This window comes from Colius striatus, chromosome Z, assembly GCF_028858725.1.
Source record: "Colius striatus isolate bColStr4 chromosome Z, bColStr4.1.hap1, whole genome shotgun sequence".
NCBI classification, from domain to species: domain Eukaryota; kingdom Metazoa; phylum Chordata; class Aves; order Coliiformes; family Coliidae; genus Colius; species Colius striatus.
In genome coordinates this window covers 83,903,255-83,926,430 of record NC_084790.1, presented here as the reverse complement: position 1 = coordinate 83,926,430, position 23,176 = coordinate 83,903,255, and the positions used below count along the sequence as shown (strand labels likewise).

The window sequence follows — 23,176 nt, the reverse complement described above, 5'->3', positions numbered from 1 at the left end:
TCAGCGTCCTTTTCCCACCGCAGCCCGAGATTTCCGGGAGCGGCTCACAGTGCCGGATTATTCGATCTTTGGCACGTTAAGCCTGATGTTCAGGAAGAGTTAAACCAGGGCAAAATTCCTCAAGCCCTTTAATCACTGTCAGCAACGTTTTGAGGGTGGATTTCTGCTTTAATTGCATCTCTGTGACATCCCGCTTCTTCAGGCAGTTATTGCAGCACAGAACTACCTAACCAGCCCGTGAGTCAGCAGTGGGTTTTGTCAGCTCCCTGACAGGAGTTTAGCACTTGCAGATTTACCTCAAACTTTGCTCTGCAGAGGCCAGACACTTTCTAGTCGCCAAAGCCAATGAGAACTCTCAAGTCCCTAGCCTCAGGGTTTGGCCACTCTTCAAAAGTCCACCTCAGCTGGAGCAGAGATTTCACAGTGATTTCACAGCAGTGATTTCACACATGCAGGCAGCTCCAGACACAGGAGGATCCCCTGTGGGATGCTGAGCTACTGTCCAGCTGATGCCATTATCCAAATGCTTTGTTATTTGCGGGGCTGGTTTTCTTTGCAGGAGGTAGCTGGGGGCTGGTGGGTATGGGAATGTGGCACTGATACAGGGAGCTGGGCTGATGTTGGGTCAGGGTCATGCTACATGGCCCGAGGAGGACTCTGCAAATGTTACCTCAGGAAAACATCCTTTCCATGGGGTGTGTATCCACTCACCATCCCCTCTGAGACACATCTCCCTTTGCTGGGAGGGAGGATTGAAGAGAACTCTACAGGATAAGAGATTTTCCCCCAAAACAAGCCTCCCATCAAGTTCTCCATCTCAACACAGCGCTTGCAATGGGGCTTACACAGTCTCCTCTGTACACATGTCCCAAATTTCAGCCTCCTGAAATCCCAGTAGAACTGGTGAAGAATTACTTGCAAGAGAGATATAGGGAATTTGCTGGCTGAAAGGGTGACAAGTAGCTCGTGTTGCAAAACCCACCCCTGGTCCTGGCCTGCCATCAGCCCTGCGTACATGTGGTCACCAGGAGCAATGGGATAGCCCACACGTGGCATGGATTTGCACAGGATCCAGGTGATGCACTGAATGAGGAAGGGGTAAACTGAAAGAAACTTCCCAAATATACAGGTGCACTTTGGGCCTGCTTCAGCAAGGGGGGTTGAACTAGACAACCTCTAAAGGTCCCCTCCAACCCCTACCATTCTACGATCTGCCCTTGGGTGACACCAGCCACAAGACACCTTATAAATCACGTAGCAGAGAAGTCACAGAAACTGTTCTGACATGGTGTAGCAATTGCATCCAAGGAAGAAGCAACTTCTTGCTGCAATGGCACCATTGCAGGAATTTTTAGGTAGATGAATTGCGACATTGCATTCAAAGCTGCCTTCAACCACAGCAAGGTCTTCCCACCTCTCTTTCACTAAGATGTAGCTCAGCTCCCACAGCTGGGGCTCTGGAGAAAATGCCAGGCATGGTTCACAGCTGGGAAGCATTTGTTTAAGATCAGGCCAGTTGTAATATGTCTGCTGCAAATCATAGAATCACAGCATTGTTTTGGCTGGAAAAGACCTCTAAGTTCATCAAGCCCAGCACCTCATCTGCACAGCTTCTAAATATCTCCAGGGATGAGGACTCCCCCACCTCCCTGGGCAGCCTGGCACAGGGGCTGACAACTCTCTCAGGGAAAAAGATTCCCCTAATCTCCAATCTAATCCTTTTCTCATGCAATCTGAGGCCATTTCCTCTTGTCCTGTCACTCATTAATTGGAGGAAAGGACTGATCCCCACCTCACTACAAATGCACACGTGCTGGCTTCGATCCACCTGCAGCAAACACTGCAGTGGTGGGTCTGCACTGCCTGTGCTTGCTGTCAATAAATGGCTTTTTTTTTCGTTTAGATTTAAGGGTGGTTGAGTGCCAGTAATTAAACCAGTCTAAAGAAACAAAACCAGCCACCTCAAACAAAAAAGCTGTTGCATAGCCAGGAGATTAATCCACATGAATATTAAAGACACAGAAACTACCAACAAATTCCAAATGAAGTAAACTAGGTGATGAGGGACGTTCACGTGCAAACCTGCAGCTCCTGGCTGTGAGAGGAATGAGGGGCTTGAGCAGAGGAGGATACAGGGGAAGATGCAGAGGGACCCATCAGCTCCCTCCTTCAAGCAAAACACAACCTCTAGCAGTCTGCTCCCCATCAAATTAGTTCAGGCAGAGCTAAACTGAGCATCACAGGGCAGAAAACTGGTCTAGGTCCAGCGTCTTCACACCACATCAGCCCCTTAGCTGGACATGACAGTTACCTGTAGGACGGAGAGCACCGAGGACCTGGGTTTGCTGCTGGGAGAAGAAGCTGTTTCTCAGCTTGAGAAGAAGCCAAACCAGGTGGCCTTAAGTCACCTGAAGGGAGGGTTACCAAAGCAATGGCAGGCGGCTTGTATGTCCCATGGTGGTTTTGTTCCAAAGAACCGCCTCCTCCCATCGCACACAGGAGCAAAGCGCCCGGCTGGGACCTGAGCTGACCTCCCGTTATGATTTGTACCAGTTCTGACAGTGCTTTTGCTGAGCCTGCTCAGACAGAAACATTTTCCCCTTCTCCCATGGATGTTGTTTTTATTACATGTACCTTGGAAACCTACACCCTGCCACTCAGCATAAGCAGCACGCACCGCAGGTGCAAGGAGGCTACACACAGCCCTCAGCCCTGCCAAACCAGCCAGTCCCCTTGAAAAAGCCCGTTAGCAGCACCAGGTTGCCACTGTTATCTTGCTTTCCAAAACCAGCCTTGCTGCTGAGAAACAAAAGTGTTATTCAGAATGATTTTGGCTCCTGGGGTTTCAGGTGCCGCTTTTAACAGAGACCACAAAATAAAGAAGAGGTTTCCAGTTACAGAGTGCAGAATAACCTGTAATAGTTGTTTATAGGGCTGGTGAAGTGCCCCATAAATACAAATAGTGGTGATGACTGGAGTCCTGTGGGGAGGAAGGTGAGATATCGTGGCAGGGAAAGTGTGTCCCCAGGGCTTTCTGCACATCAGGCACCCTTTAACTTGCCTGGTACATTCATTCACGTGTTCTCAGAACCAGTCACTACCACTGCATAGAAGAGACTTCTCTCGTGATGATGAGTTATTTCATAAGTGAAGGGTGTCTCATGTGGATATGTAGTGGGTTTAATGTGTGTGAGGTTCAGCTGCTCCTGAGAACCCTGGCCTGGAGGTTGTGGGAGACCCAGCGTCAGACACCAGAAACTAGTCTGGGGAGAATTAGTGAATCCAGTTAGATCAGCCACCCATGTCAGCACAAGAACCAAGGAATGTGCCAGTTAATCAGCACAGTACTACTGGGAGAAGGTTGGTGACTTTGGGGTGAAGCCTGCAGCCTTGTTGAGCTCTTTCCACAAGAGTCTAAGCCCACACTCCAACACGGGCTTTGACTCTGCTTTTCCCAGATGAAATTCCAGTCTGATGCAGTTCCTGCACTGGCAGCTTTCATGACAGATGAAGCCTTTAAAAGGCCAGACTTTTGAACAATGAAGGATGTGGTGATCTATCCAACAGAGAGGTGGCCCTTGCCACCTCCAGGAGGGGGGATGGGAGACTGGCAGTTGGACAACGCTGTTTCACAGCCGCTGATTCAACTGCAACGACAACACTCAGCAAAACATCACATCAATTAGCACTAGCCCCTCAATCTTCAAGTCCCTTTTGCCTTTAAAAATAGCTAAGAATTTTCCAAATTCGTTTTCCCAGACCTCACCAGCCTGACATTTTCCCTTGAGTTGTCTGTCCCTGCAGTTCTGTCTGTCTGTCACGGGGAGCTTCTGCCATTTCGAGATGCTGCGAGTTTGAACTTGTGGCAGAAGGAGCTCGGAGCTTTTATAGCTCTTGGCCTTTCAAGAGGATGGACTAATCTCTGGCTGATATTTAGCAGAGGCTTGCAGTGCTGAACATGACCTCCTGCTTGATATTGTTATGACCTTTCAGCTTTATTTGTGAGACCATCTGAAATTTGTTTGATTTCAGTTCTTCTGCAGGGCCTTCAAGCAGACTTTTCCTGCCATGGCAAATCACAGCACACCTAAATTAGCTGCTTCTGTACTTAAATGGCACAGGGGGAGGATGACAAAGTGCTTGCCCAGTGCAGTGAGGACAGGGCTGGTGAATAAACCCTGTTTTACAGAGGAAGAGAGTAAAAAGCTGGCCCAGGCAGCAGAAGTGATGGGTGGTGGATCCAGGGTCAGACCCACTCCTCTGTGTATCTCCCACCAAAAAGGTATTTAGGCAACCACAGGTTGCTGCCCCACTGCCTCTTGGTGTTGCTTCAGGAATCAAAGCCACCTTTTTCCCCTATGACCAGCCATGGTCTCCTACATCACCCCATGATGGCAGGACATTCACAACTATCACCCCAGCCAGGGCTCCCACATCAATTGGTATGTTACCATTGGTGCGTTACCAAAGGAGAACAGAGCTGAGTATCTACCAACATGAGCCTTCATATCTCTTTTTTTGCCCTATGTGCAGCACTTTTCCCAGCAGCAGGTGGTTTTCTGCCCTGCAAACTGTGAACACATATGGACCAGGAGTGAGAAGGTGCATCCTGGAAGGCACTGGGGCAGCAGGTTAACAGACCATAAGACAGCTCAGCTTTGGCTGTGTCTAACAGTCTTGCCTCTTAGGGAGTGGAGACCTTTCCTTCCCACAGAATGACACGGGACCTTTTACAACACCGTGACCCTAGATGTTCAGGAGGCATTTACAAAACCGTAACAGGATCTTTTAGCTGGCACCACGCCAGCCCAGAGCTTCCTCCTCGCTCCAGAGAGACATCTTCATCTGCTCCAGACTGAGGAGGGATTATGCTTTTCCCTGCCAAACAGCTGAGATGGTGGGCTCATCCTCCAACTTCACCTCCTTCCTGCCTGTACTGCTGCACCAAGGGCCAGGTGCAGTTCACGAGGAGAGTGCAATAAATCTGGTTGCTGGTCACAGCCCAGACACCTACCCATAGCTTTTTTGGTTTTCACAGGGAAGGAACCAGCCACTGCTGGGTCCCAGGCAGAGCCCAAAGTCCTGAGCCACAGACAGAGGCTCGTGTTTCTTCCTACTCTCAAAACTCCCACGGGCAGGAAGGAAAAGAGTCACCTCCCAGCCCAGCTTATGACCCAGCTGCATGGCTGTTCTTGATCTCACCAATGGAACATCCCAAATCAGTGCAAGCTCCCGAGTTCCCAGGTACACTGTATCAAATCACCCTCCTGCTTGCACTTCTCAGTGGAGCAAGGGCTGAGCACCAGGGATGGAGGGTGAGCACATCCACTCTGGGCTCCCAGGGATTTTCAGCAGGTGACCATCTCTGAGGCCACTTTGGGACCGCAGGAGCTCAGTCACTGCAGGAAGGACCCTGGATGGCTGCATCAAGAGAAACCTCATGGATGAGGGTCTTAGGAGTACACTGCATCTCAGTGAAGTGAAAGGAACCAGGAGGGTGATGGTGATGGCTACAGGGCTGGATGTGCATCCATCTGAGCACAGCCAGGAGCACGTCAGAATCTCCCACCAGGCCAGGGCAAACCAACTGTATCACATCCTAGCCCGTGGCACACAAGAGCCTGCCGCAGGAGCCTGTGTGACTGCAAAGTAGGGGAAAAAATACACACTTTCAGTCCCACATGTGACCCCTGGGCCCCAAGAATTTTCACTAATTACTACATTTAATTACTTTGCTGTCTTCCCAGGGCTCAGGGTTTGCACTGTTGGGCCTGTATTGTTTCCATCACTGCCTGCTGGTGTCCAGAGAAACTTCAAATTAAATATTAGTCACACATTAAGGTCAGGCAGCTCAATTCCATTAAGAGGCGTGGAGGCTTGTCCTGCCGGTAATGAATGCTGCCCACGCCTCGCAGCGACAGCGGCAGAGGACCCAGGCAGCACCAGTACGCAGTGATTGGCACCCCACCGACAACGGGGAGGCCACAGCATTGATCTTAAAAGTCTATTCATCTTCTACAAGTCGTGGATGGAGTTTTCCTGACCTGTGACAAACCTGCACGAGCTGCAGTTTGATAAAACAGCGGCAGGAAGAGGAAAAGAAAAACAAAATTCAGGAATTAAACTCTACTAAAAGAAGCCCTGAAAGCAAGAAATCAATTTCAGGTGGGGTGTTCTGTCTCCGTTTCCAGCCCTCATCTCCAGCCATGCTTATAAAGACAAGGTTAAAGGTTTTTCATTCAACTGCCTGCCACAAAGAGAGTATTTACAGATCCTACAAGATCCTGCTGGACTCATAGACATCGGGTCAGGATTAGTCCACCCCAAGTCGCACTTGGGTGCTAGCCGTCATCTCACAGACTCACAGGATGGTAGGGGTTGGAAGGGACCTTTAGGGATCATCCAGTCCAACTCCTCTGCAGAAGCAGGGTCACCTAGATCAGGTCACACAGGAACACGTCCAGGAGGATTTTGAAGCCCTCCTGAGAGGGAGCCTCCACACTCTCCCTGAGCAGCCTGGGCCAGGGCTCCCTCACCTCAAATAGCTTTTCCTTATGTTTAAATGGAACTTTTTGCATTCTACCTGCATTTCACAGCCCAATACCACCACCACAGGGACACCTGCCTCCCACCCCCTGGGCTCTGTGCCTGGGCAGGATGCAGCTCCGAGGAGGTGGGAACTGCACAGCAGAGAAATGAGCAGTGAAGGTGCCCACCCCATTACCTTCCCAACCCCATCCAGTATGTCCCCATGGCCAGTGGCCTACCACATCTGCAGTTTCTCTTCCTTCTTCTTCTATAACAAAGTGGTATAGCTATGGTCACTCATGGGCAAAGGAGGGCCTAGAAGAACATCAGGAAAAAACCCTTACCTACTCTTTAGTATAAGTAACTCAAACCCAAAGCACAGGCAGCTCATGTCTATACCAGACCAGTACGAGCTCCGGCTTCTTATAGAGTCTTAATTCCTCAAAGCCCCATGTGTGTGTCAAGGCAAGGATGCTCTCCATCATTTAACACAGCAACATGGAGGTGAAGGTGACTTGGGCTGGAGTCAGGAGCTGCTCTGCTGAAGCACGAGGACAATTTTAGTTGTGTCTGACTATGAGGTCTAACGAGCTGTGTGCCCAATGTCGTATTTTGACATATTTTGAAAGTGTAATTGGGGTGAGGGAGAAGAGGAGACGGGGAAGAGGATGAAGGGGGACTTTGAGGTGCTACCACAACATCAGCAGTCTGGGTTTTGGGCTGTAGGGTGTCATGTCATTACTGCTGAGGCATTTGGGAGGTTTGTAATAGCTCTTTTGCTCTGTAAAAGTCATCCTTCCTAAAGGAAAACATTTATTCCACTCAAGTACAAATAAAGAGTTAAATACAGGCAGATCAGTTTAACAGTCATGCCTATTAAAGCAACTGTAACACTGCCATCGAGGCATTTCACATTAATTCCCGGTCAGTGACTCCGGATCTGATTTACTTCAGTCCCCTGCTATTGAGGAGAGGCTACAAGTCTCCATGTCCCTGTAGCAGCCGGCATTGCAGAAAGTCGCTGTCAGACTCAGAAAAGTCGAGATCTACCAGCCCCACGGGGAAAGGAAATCTATTGATCAGAGCAGACAGGTAAGGATGTCATACAGTCAGTGTCAGCAGCCAGGTTTTTCCCCAGATCATTATTTTGAAGCTGTTTTGATAGAGGAAATGAGTCACTCACTCACTACTGCAGTGGGTGACCTCGGGAAAATGCCTCCCTTTGGATTAAAATCAAACAATAATAAAACCATTCTTTAAAAAGAAGCATATATACATGTGTCCATGACACCAAGAAACAATTGAGGTTTTTATCCTTCATCCAAAAAAAAAATATAAAATGGCAGCTTTGTCAGCTTTCCATTTCATTTCTGAATCTATGTCCTGGAGAGAGACATCTCACCACGTTTTTATGGCTAAACACAATTCTTCAGACATTTCCAGTCACATATTTCCCCAACAGTGACCACAGGCAGGAGAGTGAAAACCAGAAATCCCCTTTTGCCCAGCCACATCTGCCTTTTCCAGAGAACTTTACCTACAAAGGAGCAGAATCACCTGCATTTTCCTTGTTCCCTGAATTTTACACCCAGGGGCCTGTGAGACAAACACTGGTGTGTTCCACAGATGGAGAAAGGAAGGTGGGAAAACAAAAGCACTTACTTAGCCTTAACGAAGATCAGAAGGTTCAAGTCTATGGAGCTGGAGGTCAGCGTGTTGTGCCCATTGCCCACCTGAACTCACCCATGCTGTGTGGGTAAGCAGAACGCCCAGCATTTTGGGGAAGGGTGATTTCTGCTCAGGGTATTGAGGACACAGCAGCTGCTTGGCCTTGGACTAAACCTGTGGTGGTTTGGGATCTTCCCCATGCAGACATGGCCATGGAAATGGAGCCCTATGCCCATTTAAAGTCCCCTTTTTTAGAGGAGGTGACACCAGTGCAGAAGGGAAATGTCCAATATTGAATCTGATGTCAGGAAAGAGCACATCTGCACCGCTGGCCCTGCCATCTGACCGCCCATCCGGCCCCAGGAGTGGCTGTATCCCCAGAGACTGCTGACCAGAGAGCAGGTACCACCAAGGTGCCATCATCTACATCCCAGCCATGGGCAGACAAAACCCTGAGACAGTCCAGAACTGCACAGGCAGCCCTTCCCTGCGCAGGAGCCTGGACTGGAGACCTCCAGAGGTCCCTTCCCAGGTTAATATTTCTTCAACTTTGTCAGCCAGTGGAAGATGTTCTTCTTCTTTGTCTGTTTTTTAAAGAACGCCTTCTGAGGCAGGTGGGTACATGCCCCTACATTTCAGCTCTGAAAGCACCACCAACATGGGAAAAGTCTCCTCTGCCCTGGCAAGGTTTGTGCTTGTAAAGGCACATACAGTCAGATAGTGAGGTGCACGGGCACTTCTGCATCACAAGAAGCACAGACTTCATTCAAAGATTGGAACGACAATAATTCTAGATGTGCATTTTCTCTTTGTACTGTCAGTTCACAGTAACTGAACCTTTACAGAAAGGCAGGAAAAGATTACAAGATTTTTTTCACAGCACTAGCCACTGAATTCCAGACAAGATTTGTTCCTCAGTTGAAATAGTTCAGCATGAATAACACTGACCCATGCAGTGTGTGTTGGATGGTGGTTCTGGCAGATATCAAGAAGAGGGGAAAGTAGCAATTAAAGGTGTATTTCAGATTCAACCCAGCTTTAGTGAAAATAAAACCCACACCTACTGCTGAAAGCACAAAACCTGTTGAACCCTCAGAGCTCCTAGCCACAAACAAATAGGAATTAAAGGTGGGACCTGAACTTCTCAGTGCTGTTACTTCAAGGCTGGTGGCTCTAGAACACCAGCTGAGCCGCACACTGCATTTCCCAAAAGCATGACAGACATTTGAGAAAGCTGGACTTACACAGCATCTAATCCTGTTCCTCTGTTCAGAGCAGCATTTTGACCAGACAGATCAAGCCAGGCTCTATTAGGAGGTGCTGACTGGCTCAGAAGTTGTCCAAGATTTGCCAGATCTGCAAACAACTAGTCCCAGAGATCCCTGTGGAGGCAGTCCCCAAGCCCCAAATACCCTCTCATAGAAAGCTGGAAGGGCAAAATCCTGATTCCTGACATTTTATGGTGGCATCATTCTTATTTTTGAGGGAAGTAAAAAAATCTGTACAGGTGACAATCTTCCTCCTGGGTTTAGACTATTCAGTCTTCTGCTGCAATGGAGTATAGAGATTTCTGCCCTCTGTGTTTCAGGGTTGCAGCACAGCAGTGTAAAGTCCCACAGGCATTAAACTGCTTGTGCTTTTAAATGCAGAGATGCCCTGGTATTACAGATGCAGCTTGGGCAGAGTTGCCACACACTCCTGAATGCCCTGTTTTCTTCAGAGCAGCTCAGCTCACTTGATAAAGGTCTCCTTTTCTCTTAATATCGTGGGAACCAGACAACAGTCACTCACAACCCCTGCCCAGTTTGGATGCTGCAGAGACCCACAGCTCCCCTGACCGAGGCCCAGTTGTGACCATCCCCATCCCACGGTGTGGGATCTTCATGTTGCTACTTTTCCCTGACTTTCTGTTCCACCACCCTCTGCTCCAAGAGTCCTCCAGGCTTCCTGTTGTCTGTTGCCCTCCCTCCTCCATCATCACCCTGCACTTCCACACCAGAGCTCAGCTAAAACCTCTCCCACAGATGCAAACTTGCCAGGAATTTTAAGCCCTGCTCTCTGGAGGGAGCAGGATGCCAGAGGTGAAAGCCACCTTTCTCACCATGGAACGTGGTGGGCACATGGATATACAGAGAAAATTACTCCTACACCTTAAGGACTGTGTTGTGGTCTACCCTGAACCCCAGGAGCTGTGGGGAGCAGACCCCTCCCAGCAGGTACTAATAACAACACAGCACCTTCTTGCCACCAGAACCTTGGCAAACACTTTGCATTATTCTGTTACTGTTGTGCTCTGGGCTTTTATCCCCCTTTTTTTTTCTTCTGTTGTTTTTTTTAATCACAAGGTCTCATTATATTTGTTGGCTTTCTCCCTGGCACGATGTGAAAGTGCACGTCGTGGCATTACTAGAAGCAGGATTGCTCTTTATGCTGAAAAGAAAAACCAAACAAGCAGGAGTTGGGTCTCTTCATGAGCTGGAGAGGGGTGTTTTGGCTAAGGGGACAGGGTGCCAAGTCTGGGCACCCATCCACTCCATTAAACTCACCTCCAACGGGCTGCGTTCAAAGAGGATTCCCCAGAGTCCTCTGCAGAGGTGGCAGCTCAAAGTAGGGTTAGTTGTTGGGCGCCCTGGTACATCCCTCCTCCCTTGCATCACCCACATGCTCAGCCTTGACTTGCAGGAAGGTCCCTGCACCAGTTTGATGTCCCCTGGCTCTTGGGCTGGCCTGGATGCTGCCAATGAGTTGGCTTTCTACAAAGCATGTCCATTGCAAGGCACTAGGAAGGAACTCTCCCTGCCTTCCTCACTCCCATCATGGGGACACAAATCTGTGACCAGTTGTGCTGGTGCACCAAAAACAGGAGGTGAGGGAGAGGAGAGGTGCCAGCACTCTCTATTCAACAACAGTGAAAGAGCAGCAGCACTTCTGCACAGGTATTTTCTGCAAAGTATCCATCAAAACACACCTCCCTCTAAAAGCAATATAGTCTAGAAGTCAAGCAAGAGCCCCAGGCACCACACCACAATGCACCTTTCCCCCAGCCAAATGAGCAACGTGACCATGCTTTAGAGTTAATACTCCAGTTATGAGACAGACCTCTCCACCACTGCATTCCCAATCTCAGTCATCTCCTGATGTAGCAGCCAAAGCTCTTGTTCTTCAGCCTCCTCGTCCCTTCATCCCACACAGAGCTCACAAGGAGGTCCCCCAGCTCCCGGACACACTGTTCCATGGTGAGGTTGCACCTTGAGTGCTGTGTCCAGTGTTGGGTCCCTCACTACAAGAGGCATATTGACGGGCTGGAGCATGCCCTGAGATGGGCACCAAACACAAAAAGGAGCAATCAGTAGAGCAACCGATTAAGGATGGACAACAGGTTTTCCTGCTGCCTTGATGAGAACACAAAGGTGTAGAATCACAGAATCATTTAGATTGAAAACTAAACCCATGTGTCTCAGCCCCACAGCTACATGGCTTTGGGATCCCTCCAGGGATGGGGACTGCACCACTTCTCTGGGCAGCCTGGGACGGGGCTGGACAACTCCCTGGGGGAAGAAATTGTTCCCCATCTCCAATCTAAACTTGCCCTGGGGCAACTTGAGGCTGTTTCCTCTTGTCCTGTTGCTTGTAGCTTTGAAGCAGACACCAATCACCCCCCCACCTCCCACCTCCCACTGCCCCAAATTCTTCTCACTGAGTTGCTGAGAGCAAGAAGGTCTCCCCTCAGCCTCCTCTTCTCCAGGCTCAACACCCCCATTCCCTCAGCCCCTCCCCAGCACCCTTGTGCTCCAGCCCCTTCCCCAGCTCTGTGCCCGGCTCTGGCCACGCTGCAGCCCCTCAGTGTCCCTGTGGCAGTGAGTGAGGGGCCCAGCACTGACACAGCCCTGGAGCTGCAGCCTCCCCAGGGCCCAGCACAGGGGGACAATCCCTGCCCTGGGCCTGCTGGTCACACTATTTCTGACACAAGTCAGGCTGCCCTTGGCCTTCTTGCCCACCAGGGCACGCTGCTGGTTCATGTCCAGCCAACACGAGCTGTTTACCAACACCCCCAGGCCCTTTTCTCTCCCTGGGCCTGCTGGTCACCTTTCAGTCTTTGCAGATGGGAGGTTGAGGGTCTTCATCTCCCTACGTTCCCCAGACTTCCAGCCGCCTCATGCCCACCTCTATCCACCCAGGCCAGATTAACATACCAGTGATCAAAACACCAGGCTGTGTAGGTCAGCCTGCAGTCCCCAGCCAGTGTTGTTGCCACCTCTAGGCTCCCAGAGCTACACTTGACACACAATAGAACCATTCTCTCAGGGTCTGTGTTGGAATTGGCTGCAATGGAGTTGATATTCCCCACAGCATCCCTCATAGCAGCAGTATCTACCATAACACACCAGTGCTTCAGCTACTGATGAGCAGCGCTCCACAGCATCAAGCCTGTCTCTCCAACATCCCACCCTCAAAAGGCCAGCAGGCTGGGAGTGGGTAAGTTCTTGGGAGGCAACATGGTCAGGACAGCTGAACCAAACTGACAAAAGGCATAATCCATGCCATACGACTTCTGCTCAGCATCAGAAGCTAAGAGAAAGGAGGAGGAGGGGCATTTATTACAACATTTTTCTTCCAGAGAAACAGCTGTATATACTGAACCCTCCTTCTCGGGAAGTGGCTGGACATCACCTGCTGAAGGGAAATAAGAGAACAAACCTTTTGTTTTCCTTTTCTTCTGCACACGGCCTTTGATTTTGCTTTATTAAACTGCCTTTATCTCGACTCTCGAGCTCTTCTCTGTTTTTAATTTTCTCCCTCGCTGTCTTACTGAGGAGTGACAGAGCAGCCTGGTGGGCACCTGATGATCATGGATAAATCACTACAGGTTCACACAGAGGTTTCCCACTCAGACCAACCAGGGCTGAGCAAAACCAGCTCACTAAGTACTTTTGGTACACAACTGATACATTTTTCCTCTGTCCAGCCTCACCGAGAGCTGCCTGCAGCCTTATCAAATCTCAGAGGCTCTGCAGTGTACAGAGAGCTGGGGGCTGCCAGTGGGCTTTGCAGGAGGCAAGCACGGGAGGGGACACTTTTTTTTTTTGCAGAGTTGCATACAGAGACATCCACTATTTAAAGAAAATAATAACAAAAAGAAAGATTCTTGTAACCTCAAACCCACTCCTGTCGTGTTATCTCTGAGCAGAAAGCCTCCTCATTCCTTATCTCAGCCCCTGGAGATTTGTGGGATAATCACAAATAACAAGATAAGGCATCTTCCAACACAGTGGTTACTCCCAGCATCTATAAAGCCTCACCTCAATGGATCTGAAAAGACCAGTGCCTGGAGATGCTGCGTCTCATCTGTCTTCAGTCCAACCCCACTCTTTTCCAGGTGTTTTCAGCAAACATTGTGAGGTTTTTTTCCCCACATTTTCATGCCTCAACCACTCATCTCCAAACCCTACTGACACCTTCACCTTCTATCAGGGAAAACACAGACCAAAGACACTAAATTTTGGCCACGCAAAACTGAATCCACACCCAGCCCCTTCCAGCTCCTGGTGCTGAGGGAGCTTCTTAATTTCAATTAGCCATTCGTGGGGTAAAACCATCCAAGTAGGAGATGAGCTAACAGGCAGGACCCAACTCTCCAGGATTTCACCACCGTGGCAACGTGGAACCAGGCACGCCAGCAAGAAGATGTTTATAGCCCTGTGATTCATAACACTGCAGAGTTTGCAGGAAATCTAACACACCATTCATGATTAAGAAATGCTCTTGTTTTCGGCTAAATATATAAATATAATCACTCATCCCCTGAGCAGCAGATGCAAATCCTACATAGTATTACCCTCATATGCCAGCCACTATAATTCTGGTGCAGCATGAGGCCGTTTCCCAGGGCTCTACGAGTCCCTTAATCTGCCTTTTGACGTCAAATGACAAATTTCTTGCCTGGGATCATTAACGGGATGACTAATGAGAGCTGATAAGTGAATTTATAAAAGAAATTACAGATATTAATATTAAAGGCCAGGCTACAAGAAAGAGAAACGTGGATTTAGCAAACCACAACAAGAAGCACGGTGATCTGTGTGAGATTTACAGCTCCTTTCCCAACGGGCAAATTAGAGACGTGGTATTTTTCACCGTCAGGTTGTGGAAACTGCCAAGCCTGATGGACACCTCTCCTGAAGCATTAGCACCCCCATTACCTTCAGACTGAGATTTAAATGGCTCCTGACCAAGTTTGCCAGCAAATGCCATGCCAGGGCTGAAAACACGCTGACAGCCCTGCAAAGCTAACGGCATCCCCAAACCCTCATGCAAACAAAACACCTTTAGACTGTGGTTAGGCTCCTGCCAATTGCCTTTTCCTTAAGAAATCAAAACAAAACAACAAACAAACGCAAATTAGATTCTTATTTTACTCATCCCAGTATGAATGCCAAGCAACTCTTAAAGGCTTATTTTGGATTTATGCATGTATAAACAAGTTCAGACCTTTTCCAGTTTGGTCTCCAATCTCACATCCAGGTAGATTCAACCCACACCCACAGCTCATTTCTGACTCCAGCTGCTCCTCGCTGAGGGCTGGGGCTCATGGGAGAGTATGTTTTAAGTCTCTGCTCCCACCGGCTAATGATCATCAGGTCTGAATAGACCAGACAAACACTCTTCACTGTTCCAAGGAGTACAGACAAATGAGATCCCATCCAGTGCTGAGTGAGAACAGGCATCTCCTTTGCTATCAAACAAAGGAAAAAAATGGAGGAGGAGAAAGATTCCTTTTGTCTGTAGGTGCCCCGTTTTCAAGCACAGAAATGGGTTGTTTGGGCAAGTGCTTGTCAGTGGTGCCTCCTCATGCACACCCAGCTTCCAAAAAGAACCCAAGATCCCTTTGGATGCGTAAGTACTTTGGGCTAGCAGCACGACTGAAGAGTCAGATGGCACCAGGAGAAGGAGAAAGCTCAGAGCCACAACAGGAAGCATCACTGAGGAAGGCACGTTTGCTATGGGGATGTTTCCCAGTCCCACCCGCCCCTGGAGGAGCAGCTGCTGCACGACAGATGCCCAGGGGACTGTGCTTCTGAATGAATGTCTTTTGGAGGCCCTCCCAAGCCTGAGGAAAAGGACAAGAACAGGTTTTCAAAGCAGGACTCAGCCCCAATGCTGGGTGTCTGGTGGGCTGACCAGTTCCACCAGAGTCCTGCTCAAGGTCACTTCAGAGAAATCCCAGAAGGTACCCATGGCCTGGTTTACCAAAATCCTCATCCACACATCTCCCCACAGGCACACCCTCACTTTGAAGGGTCTCAGCCCATGGGTACCAAGCTGCCCTTTACTGCCTCTCCCCATAACCTGCATCTTCACTGCTTCCAGCACTTGCTTTGCTCCTGACCCCTCTGTCACTCAAACTAAAGCAATGAAGTTCGTTAAGGAGCTGCAAGCTGTAGGCATACAACTTTCATGCAGGCACATTTTACAGCCTTTAAATGGAGGGAAAGAAAACAACAGTGGTTAAGGACACTTACCAAGAGGGATCCACGACAGCACGTGCCAACCAGCCCAACCCCACTGGGGCTGGGAAATGTAAAGGACCGGCAGGCAGGAAAATGGGTGAGAAAAGGTCCTGGGAGACTGCAAAACTGAGCAGAGGAGGAGCAGAAAGGGTTAAGCAAAGGTGATGGGGAGGCATGGAGCAGATGAGCAGATTAAGCGGGTTTGCTTTCCCTTCATCCTGGCTGCTGCTGAGCTCTTCTGCCCACTTGAGCTCTCCAGCACAGAAGCCCAGTCCCTGACACCACTAGGATCTGTCTCTCTGGCTGAAAAGCGATTTGGGGCTTTTATCTTAAAGGGACAATTTAGCCATTCCCAAAAGACTTGATTTTCTCCCTAAGAAGGTTTATGAGTAAGAACAGACCACACAAGGATTTTATTGGGGGATCTCTCACAGGGTCCTTGTGCAGAGCCACTTGGAAATCCACAAGCCCTCTGCCAATCCTCACTGCAGACCAACCCACTCTGTCTCCGCAGAGGGAACCCTACAAGGAAGAAAATTATCACTTTCCTCACTGGGTCTCAGCCTTGCTCTCACACTGCTCACCTGCAGGTCCCTGTCCTGGCCCCACCACAGCCACAAACTACCTTTCTCCTTCCCAAACCAGTGCTGCAGCTGAAAGACCTCCCCGAGCACTGTAGGTGACTCTAACTGCTTCGAGCACCAAGTTGCTACCAAAACTCTCCTTTTCATACTACCCTTTAAACCGAAAAGCCTTGTCCCATCACCCCACTCCAGGAGCTGCAGGCTCATGCAGAAACACACAAACACTGTGAGATGCCCAAAAGCCATGACATTTAGCAATGCCATCAGACCTGTCCCAGTCGCCAAACCAACTCCAGCCTTGGAGGTATCAAAGACAAGACAGAAGATGACCTTTTGCAAAGTCCCCCCTTGCATCTCTGGTACATTTCTTTAATGCCTCCCAAAATCAGTGCTGCTAGGTTGAGGGTGGGAAAAGCTTTTCCCTGCTGACCTGCTGCAGCATGTGTCCCCTTTTGAGCACCTCTAGAGATAAGGACCTTCCAGTTTTGACATGAGGCACAGTTTGGGTTTAAATCAGCTTGGAAACAGGGTGGAGGGGCTACCTGTGGTGTCACCAGCCGGTGTTGTAGCCCACAGAGCCCCTGAAATAGCCATCCACCCCTCGCTGCCCACTCCTGCACCTCCAGCAGCTGCAACCACTCTCCCTCTGTCTGGTCAGTGGGGAGGGATGAGTCTTGATGTCACCTGTGCTCCCCGTGACACTCAGGGGTTTCTCTTACCCATTTGGGAGGACAGGGGTCCTGCACCCATCCCAGCAGTGCTCTGTCCTCCCCTCCCAGCTAACCCTCCCCAAATTACAGGCAGGGTTTAAACCAACAACAAGGAAAGGATGCTCAGACTTACTCTAGGAGAGAGTCCTTCCAGGAGGTTCACGGAGGAGGACTCGGTGCGAGACCGGCGACTCGGCGAGGACCGAGGCGGTCGGAGGGCGATTCCGGCGGCCTCCTGGGCCTACGGATCTTGCCCCCCCAGTTTGGCACCCCACACTCTGTCCAGGACGCACTGAGGGACGTCAGACTGTGTCCACACTGTGACCCCACCAACCAGAGCAGCTCCTGGGTTTTGTGGCAAACATTCCCCACCCCTCCAAATCCTCCTCCCCAGCTGCATTTGCTTCCTGGCTTGGGCACCAACTCACCAGTTCTTAAACAACACACTTCCACGGGGCCAGATGCGCACACACCAAGGTAAATCCAGACTGCTTTTCACTTGATTTGGCTACACAATTCCCCACACGGGCAAAACGTGGCCACTACTTGTGTGCCTTTTTCTTAAAACAGGAGGGAAAGCGTGACACCGTCCCAAACCCCGCGCAAGAGAGATCGATTGGTCCGTCTCCCACTTGGCACCGTCAAACGCACGCGGTTGCGTGTAAGACCTTTACACAACCCTTACATAAATGGATCTCAGAGCCCGTTTTGTCAGTGTTTAGGATTATCCGTCTCCCTGCTATCAAAGGAAGTTATTTAAAGCAGCCCAGGGATAGGGGGCTGGTGCTGGAGAGGCGAACAGGCCCCACAACCGCCGCAGCACCACTGGTGTGTGACTCAGGCCTTGGGTTTCCTCAGCCCACGACGCTAACATCAAAAAAAAAAACCCCAAAAAGATCATTTTCTCTTGTGCCAGGTGGCTTTTCAAGACTCGGGAGTGCCAAAGGAATTAAGCCATTAAACTGTGGATGCATTTGATGGATTATGAGCTATGAAAGTCTGGTGGTTACTGAATAATAAGGCTGTGAGGTGGAGCGAGGTGGTGGGAAGAAATGTTTCCTCTTGTAAGAATGTGTTTCTAACAAGACAGGTCAAAATATGATGGGGATGATGAATTGCTTAGCACGAGTCGCCGTTAGCCCAGCAGCTTCCTGTGTTATTAGATTACCGAGGCATCCTCAGAGTATAATGACCCAACAGTTTTGCTCTGTAATTTGCAGAATAACATCTGGGGGGGGTGGGTTATTACGTTCGCTGTGGTGAATCCGCTCTGCTAACAAAGGGGCAGCTGCTGGCAGGTGTCTGTAGCACGAGGTACGTTTGGGAGGGGAAGGGGTTTATCCGTGGCAGGGTTTCAGGGTGGGGTTAGGGTCTACGAGGGTTCATTTTTATGGTTGTTTCCCCTCACACGCACTGTAACCCAGATCTCATTGTCTCACATGGGATGGGGGGAGTGGCGGGGTGGGGGGGGGTTGAATTGTAAAAGATATAAATAAATTAAAATGAAATCACATTGGAAAATGATCAGCCCCCAACAGGCATGCATGTCTCCCTTCATGCAAGCAAGAAGCAGAGCCTCCCTCCTCGGGATGCGTACGGGGACATGTGTCAGGCACGGAGCTCAGCGCTGGCCCGGGGCGAGGATGGAGCGAGAACAAAGGGCCACAGCATACACTACATCCAGGAGGGGAGCCAGGGTGGGGGGGCAACCCGCTTCTTGTGCTCGTAGAGGGGAGGGAGAAGCAGGATGGCCAAACAGTCATCGAGATAAGACAGAAAAAAAAGGAAATATGGAGAAGGAAATAATAAAACAGATGTTCAGAGAAAGAAAAAACAACCAAACTCGGGATAGAGCTAGGAGGGAGGTGGAAAGGCATGGCCTTGCGACACGATGAGGCTCTTCGAGGGATGCTGGGGTAAGGCAGGAACTACTCGCTTTTGGTTTTGTTTGCTAGAGGCTCCTCTTGAAATTTTATCGACCTGCTGAATTTGTCTTCCTCTCATTAAATAACCAATCCTGTGTCTCCCCACTTTCCATGGCAGTGCAATTAAGACAAGATGCTCGCCCCGCACCCCCACCACCAACCCCAACTCCTGCTTTTGGGAACCCTGACTTCCCTCAGCTTCTGGTGGCATCCAAGCCAAAACTGGGAGGTTTTACCCGACCACTTTTCAGACCTGGGAAAGGAGGTCTGGGGCAGGAGAGAGGAGAGGAGAGCAGCGGTATTACCGCTTTGCAGCCCTAGCAAAACCGCTCACTGACTGCAGTTTGCTTGTCCTTCCCTCCCTGCTTCCAATATTCTAAGGTTCCTGGTGACTTTCTCCCAAACCCCAGAGTTTGTTCTTTTAACCAAATCAGGTTATTATTCAGAAGATGTTGGGCCTGGAAGCTTCAAGCAGGAAAATGTAGTTACAACATTAGCAGCTGGGACAGTTTTACAAGCCCTGCCTTGCAGGGGTCTAGTGAAGATATTTATAGCGTGCCAGTCGCCGTGGGACCAACTTCTTGCCTAGCAGATGGTGGGCAGGGCACTCACATATTCAATATTCAGCTAATAGAACAGTGGGGTTGGGTTTGGTTTGGTTTTTTTTCTCCCCTCCTCACAGGTCCTTTTACCTCTTGTTAATGAGCTTTTAAAAACAACACATAAATTTCCCCCCCCCACCATCCATCTGGAGGTCATCCCTCACATTTTCATATCCGCCTGGTAAGGAATGGATAATGTTGTAACTAGAATGAAATAAGCAACAGACCCTTCATCAAATCTCTTTTTTTTTTTCTTGATTAATAATGAGGGCTTGGATTGATACACTGGGGTGGGGGGTTCTTTTTAGCTATTCTGCAGTAAAACAGAACTCTGCATCGGCACAACAGTAACATGGAGTGTGCATCTAGGGAGTATGTACACATAGACTAATGCTGAGGGTAGATATGGGGAGAGGAGGAAAGAAAAAAGATGTATTAAAAAGCCCCCATATCTGCACTACAGGGGGGCGGGGAGGGGTGGGAAAATCCACTCACTCAAACCTCACGATGAGGAAAAGCAAGGAAAAAGTCTAAACAGCGGGATACGACAATAAATGGGAAAACAGCAATAGAAAAAGCACACTAGGTTAATATAGGAATACTAGTTTCTTTATTGAGAGATTGTATATTAGTATTAGTGGAATCGTGTGTAACAATGTCATCATGCACACAATACAAAAAGGCAAGGCCCACCATGCTATGGAAGGGCAACAGAACAAAAGCAGCGTACACTGAGCAGATGTATAGGCTACAGCACATTACATTTCAGCAGGGTATGTCTCTACAGAGAGATTTACATCAGAAAGTAGGTAATGTAAAAAAATACAGACCATGCTTTAGTTTTAGTACAAGAAAAAGGTGGAGATACACAACCAAAGGATATTCGATACAGAAAAATTACCCACAAAATAAGAACAGGAAGTAATTTAGCACAGCAGAAAAAAAGGTTATCCCTGTTTAATGGAAAAGCATTTTGCCAGTCGTCTCTTCTCGCAAGCAAAATTTGCAGGGGGTGGGGAGGGAGGGCCACGCCGGTGGACGGGCGAGCGGGACGGGACACTTGTGGCCGGTGGGGACCGGCGGGACGGAGCACGGGGCTGGCCGGGCGGGCCACGGCCGGCGGGGAGCGGGACGCTGCATCCCCGCTCCGGGCGGCTCTGCTCTGCCCAGCGCTCAGCAGCGGCTTGGGAGGCGGAGGGGCGGCAACTTCAGCCCCGGCTTCAGCACAAACCTTACCCTTCCACAGCTTTATTTTTGGAGTGAATGCCAATCGCTCTGCCTCTCCAGATTTCCCCTCCCCAATTTAACTTTTGGGTTTTTTTTTGAGAGGCATGACCGTAATTTGCGGTCCTTTGGCCACCTCAAACCGCTCCTCCTCCAGGAGACTCTGCTCCCGACGACCACAGCAAAATGAATCCACTTAACAGGAATTTACAGTGCAATGTACTCAGCTAAACAGGATGAAGGTACAAAAATGGCTGTTATCGTCTACAGCTACGCTAAAATGGCCTGGTGGCTACGCTACACGGCGAGACGGGGAGAGGGGAGTGGGTGGGAGGGGGTGAACCAAAGAATAAACGTAAAATCTGAAAAACAAATAAATTAAAAAAGGAAGAATGGATCTACCGAAGCACAGACTGGAGGGTGCGGGCTGGAGCTGGGCAAGCGGCGGGCGCCGGGGTGGCCCCGAGGGCGAGTGGGGGGAAGGAGATGGGGGGTGAGAACCCGCACACCAGGCGCTGCTGAGAGCTAGGGAGCTGGAAGGGGGGGGGGGGGATGCGGGGCGGCGAACTCGCCCCGACCGCCGTCCTGGGAGCGATGGGGAGCGGGAGGGGAGTGGAGACGGGAGATTGGCCCCGTCCCTAACGCAGGGGGACCCGCAGCCCGGGCCGAGCCGCCGCGCGGCCGTCCGCGGCCCCCCAGCCCGTCCGCACACATCACCCCTCCCACACCCCCGCCATCGCGGAGCGGCCCCGGGACGCGAACCCGCGGCCCCCGCGCACGGCGCGGTACCTCTGTTGCGCACGGAGCCGAAGACGGGCAGCACCAGGTAACCGACGTGCACCAGGACCATGCTGCGGCCTTTGTGGCGCGGCGCGGCGCGGCCCGGTCCCGCCGGCCCCTCCGACGCGGCGGCGACTGGCGGCCGCCCGCTCCGCCGGCACACAAAGGCACCGGCCGCCAATGGCAGGGCGCGGGCCGCCGCCAGGCCCCGCCCCCCGCCGGGCGCGCCGACCAATGGGAGGCGAGGGGAGGGGCGGGGCCGGGGAGGGGGCGGGGGGCGCGAGGGTCGGCACGCGCGGAGCGGGGGCGCGCGCTCCGCGCACGTGCGCAGCTGCCCGGGCTCTCGCGCGCGCCGGGGGGGGGCACACGGACACCCCCCCCCCCCCCCCAAACACACACCCGACACCTTCCCCCCCAATACCCCCCTTCCCTCCCCCCACACATCCCCCGCAGCCCGGCACCGGCCGGGAACGTACGTGGAGTCCGGCCCCGAGCCGCCGATCGCACCGTGGCGATCGGCCCCGTCCGCGCCGCCGACACCGCGGCCCGTGGTGTTGACGCCCCAGTTACTGACAGAACTTACTGGATGGGGTATCGCTGACCTAAAATGTCTCCGTCAGAACCCGGTGGGACGCGGAAAACCCTCACAGGGCCGGGAGCCACTCTCTTCATTGGGCAAAGAACCCCAGCAGCTTAAAAATGTACATAGACATCCCCAAAAAAACTCTAAAGCGATGAGAAGCTCGTCCGTGCTGCCGTGAAACTGCTGGAATGAGAGCCCCTGTGGGGCAGGGGTGGTTTCTGTCAGGGCACACAGGGTCCCGGGCAGCGTCCTACCACCCACAAACGGCTTTTGGGGCGGCCTTTCCCACCCAGGGCTGTCGCTGCAGCCGTGGGGAGGTTTCTCAGCCCACGCTCGGGCTCGTCCTCCCCGTGCAGCTGGCAGGTTCGGCCGCTCGGCAGCCTCCTCAAGGTGTGCACGTTGATGTGTATTTCTTCACCTGGGTTTATTTTGTGGGGTCTTTGGTTTTGGTTTTTTTTCCCCTGATACTAATTAAAACGAGGGCTCAGCGACCTGGATTTATTTTACTGTTTCCCTCCCAGCCCCTCAGCCTGAGGGCTGATGCATGGAAAGGATTAACTTGACCTGCAGGCAGCTGCTTGCAAGACCTCGGTGCATTCATTCACAGCTGTTACATCCACCCGTTCTGGTTAAGTTCTCACACAGAGCTCCCCCGGGAAAAGTCTCAGGTGCCTGCTGCCTCCCAGTGCCCGCTCCATTGCGTCCCAATGTGGGTTTTCCCCTCCTGCTTTGCCCCTCAGCAGGCTGTGCTGACCCCAGGAGGACTTTTGACACGGGAAGGATGGATTTTAATCCTCAGTGCTCTGAGCAATGCCCACACCACAGCTCAGCCAGTCCTGCATCTGCAGTGTTTGCAGATCCAGACGTTGTCCACACCAGCAGGAATGTTTCCAAGGAGCCTCCACCCTCGATGCTCTCTTCCATGCTTGTGCTGGAACAAAACGCTTCCCATGCCCCCTTTGTGGTGTAGCATGGAAAAAAATGACTGCTTTCCACCCATTTCTGCTGGTGGCAAGGAACTGTTTCCAGCAGCATGGTACAATCTGCTTGAGCTCACTGAATGA

General features: G+C 50.9%; 1 protein-coding gene across 1 annotated transcript in view; it reads right to left on the bottom strand.

Moving 5' to 3' along the window:
* The window catches only part of ARK2C (arkadia (RNF111) C-terminal like ring finger ubiquitin ligase 2C), a 48,592-nt gene extending 26,993 nt beyond the window's left edge, over positions 1 to 21,599 (bottom strand). The window contains exon 1 of the mRNA XM_062019033.1: positions 21,539 to 21,599. Within this exon, the coding sequence (XP_061875017.1) occupies positions 21,539 to 21,599 (61 nt within the window). The remainder of the gene's footprint in view (positions 1 to 21,538) is intronic.
* Between the last annotated feature and the right edge of the window lie 1,577 nt (positions 21,600 to 23,176).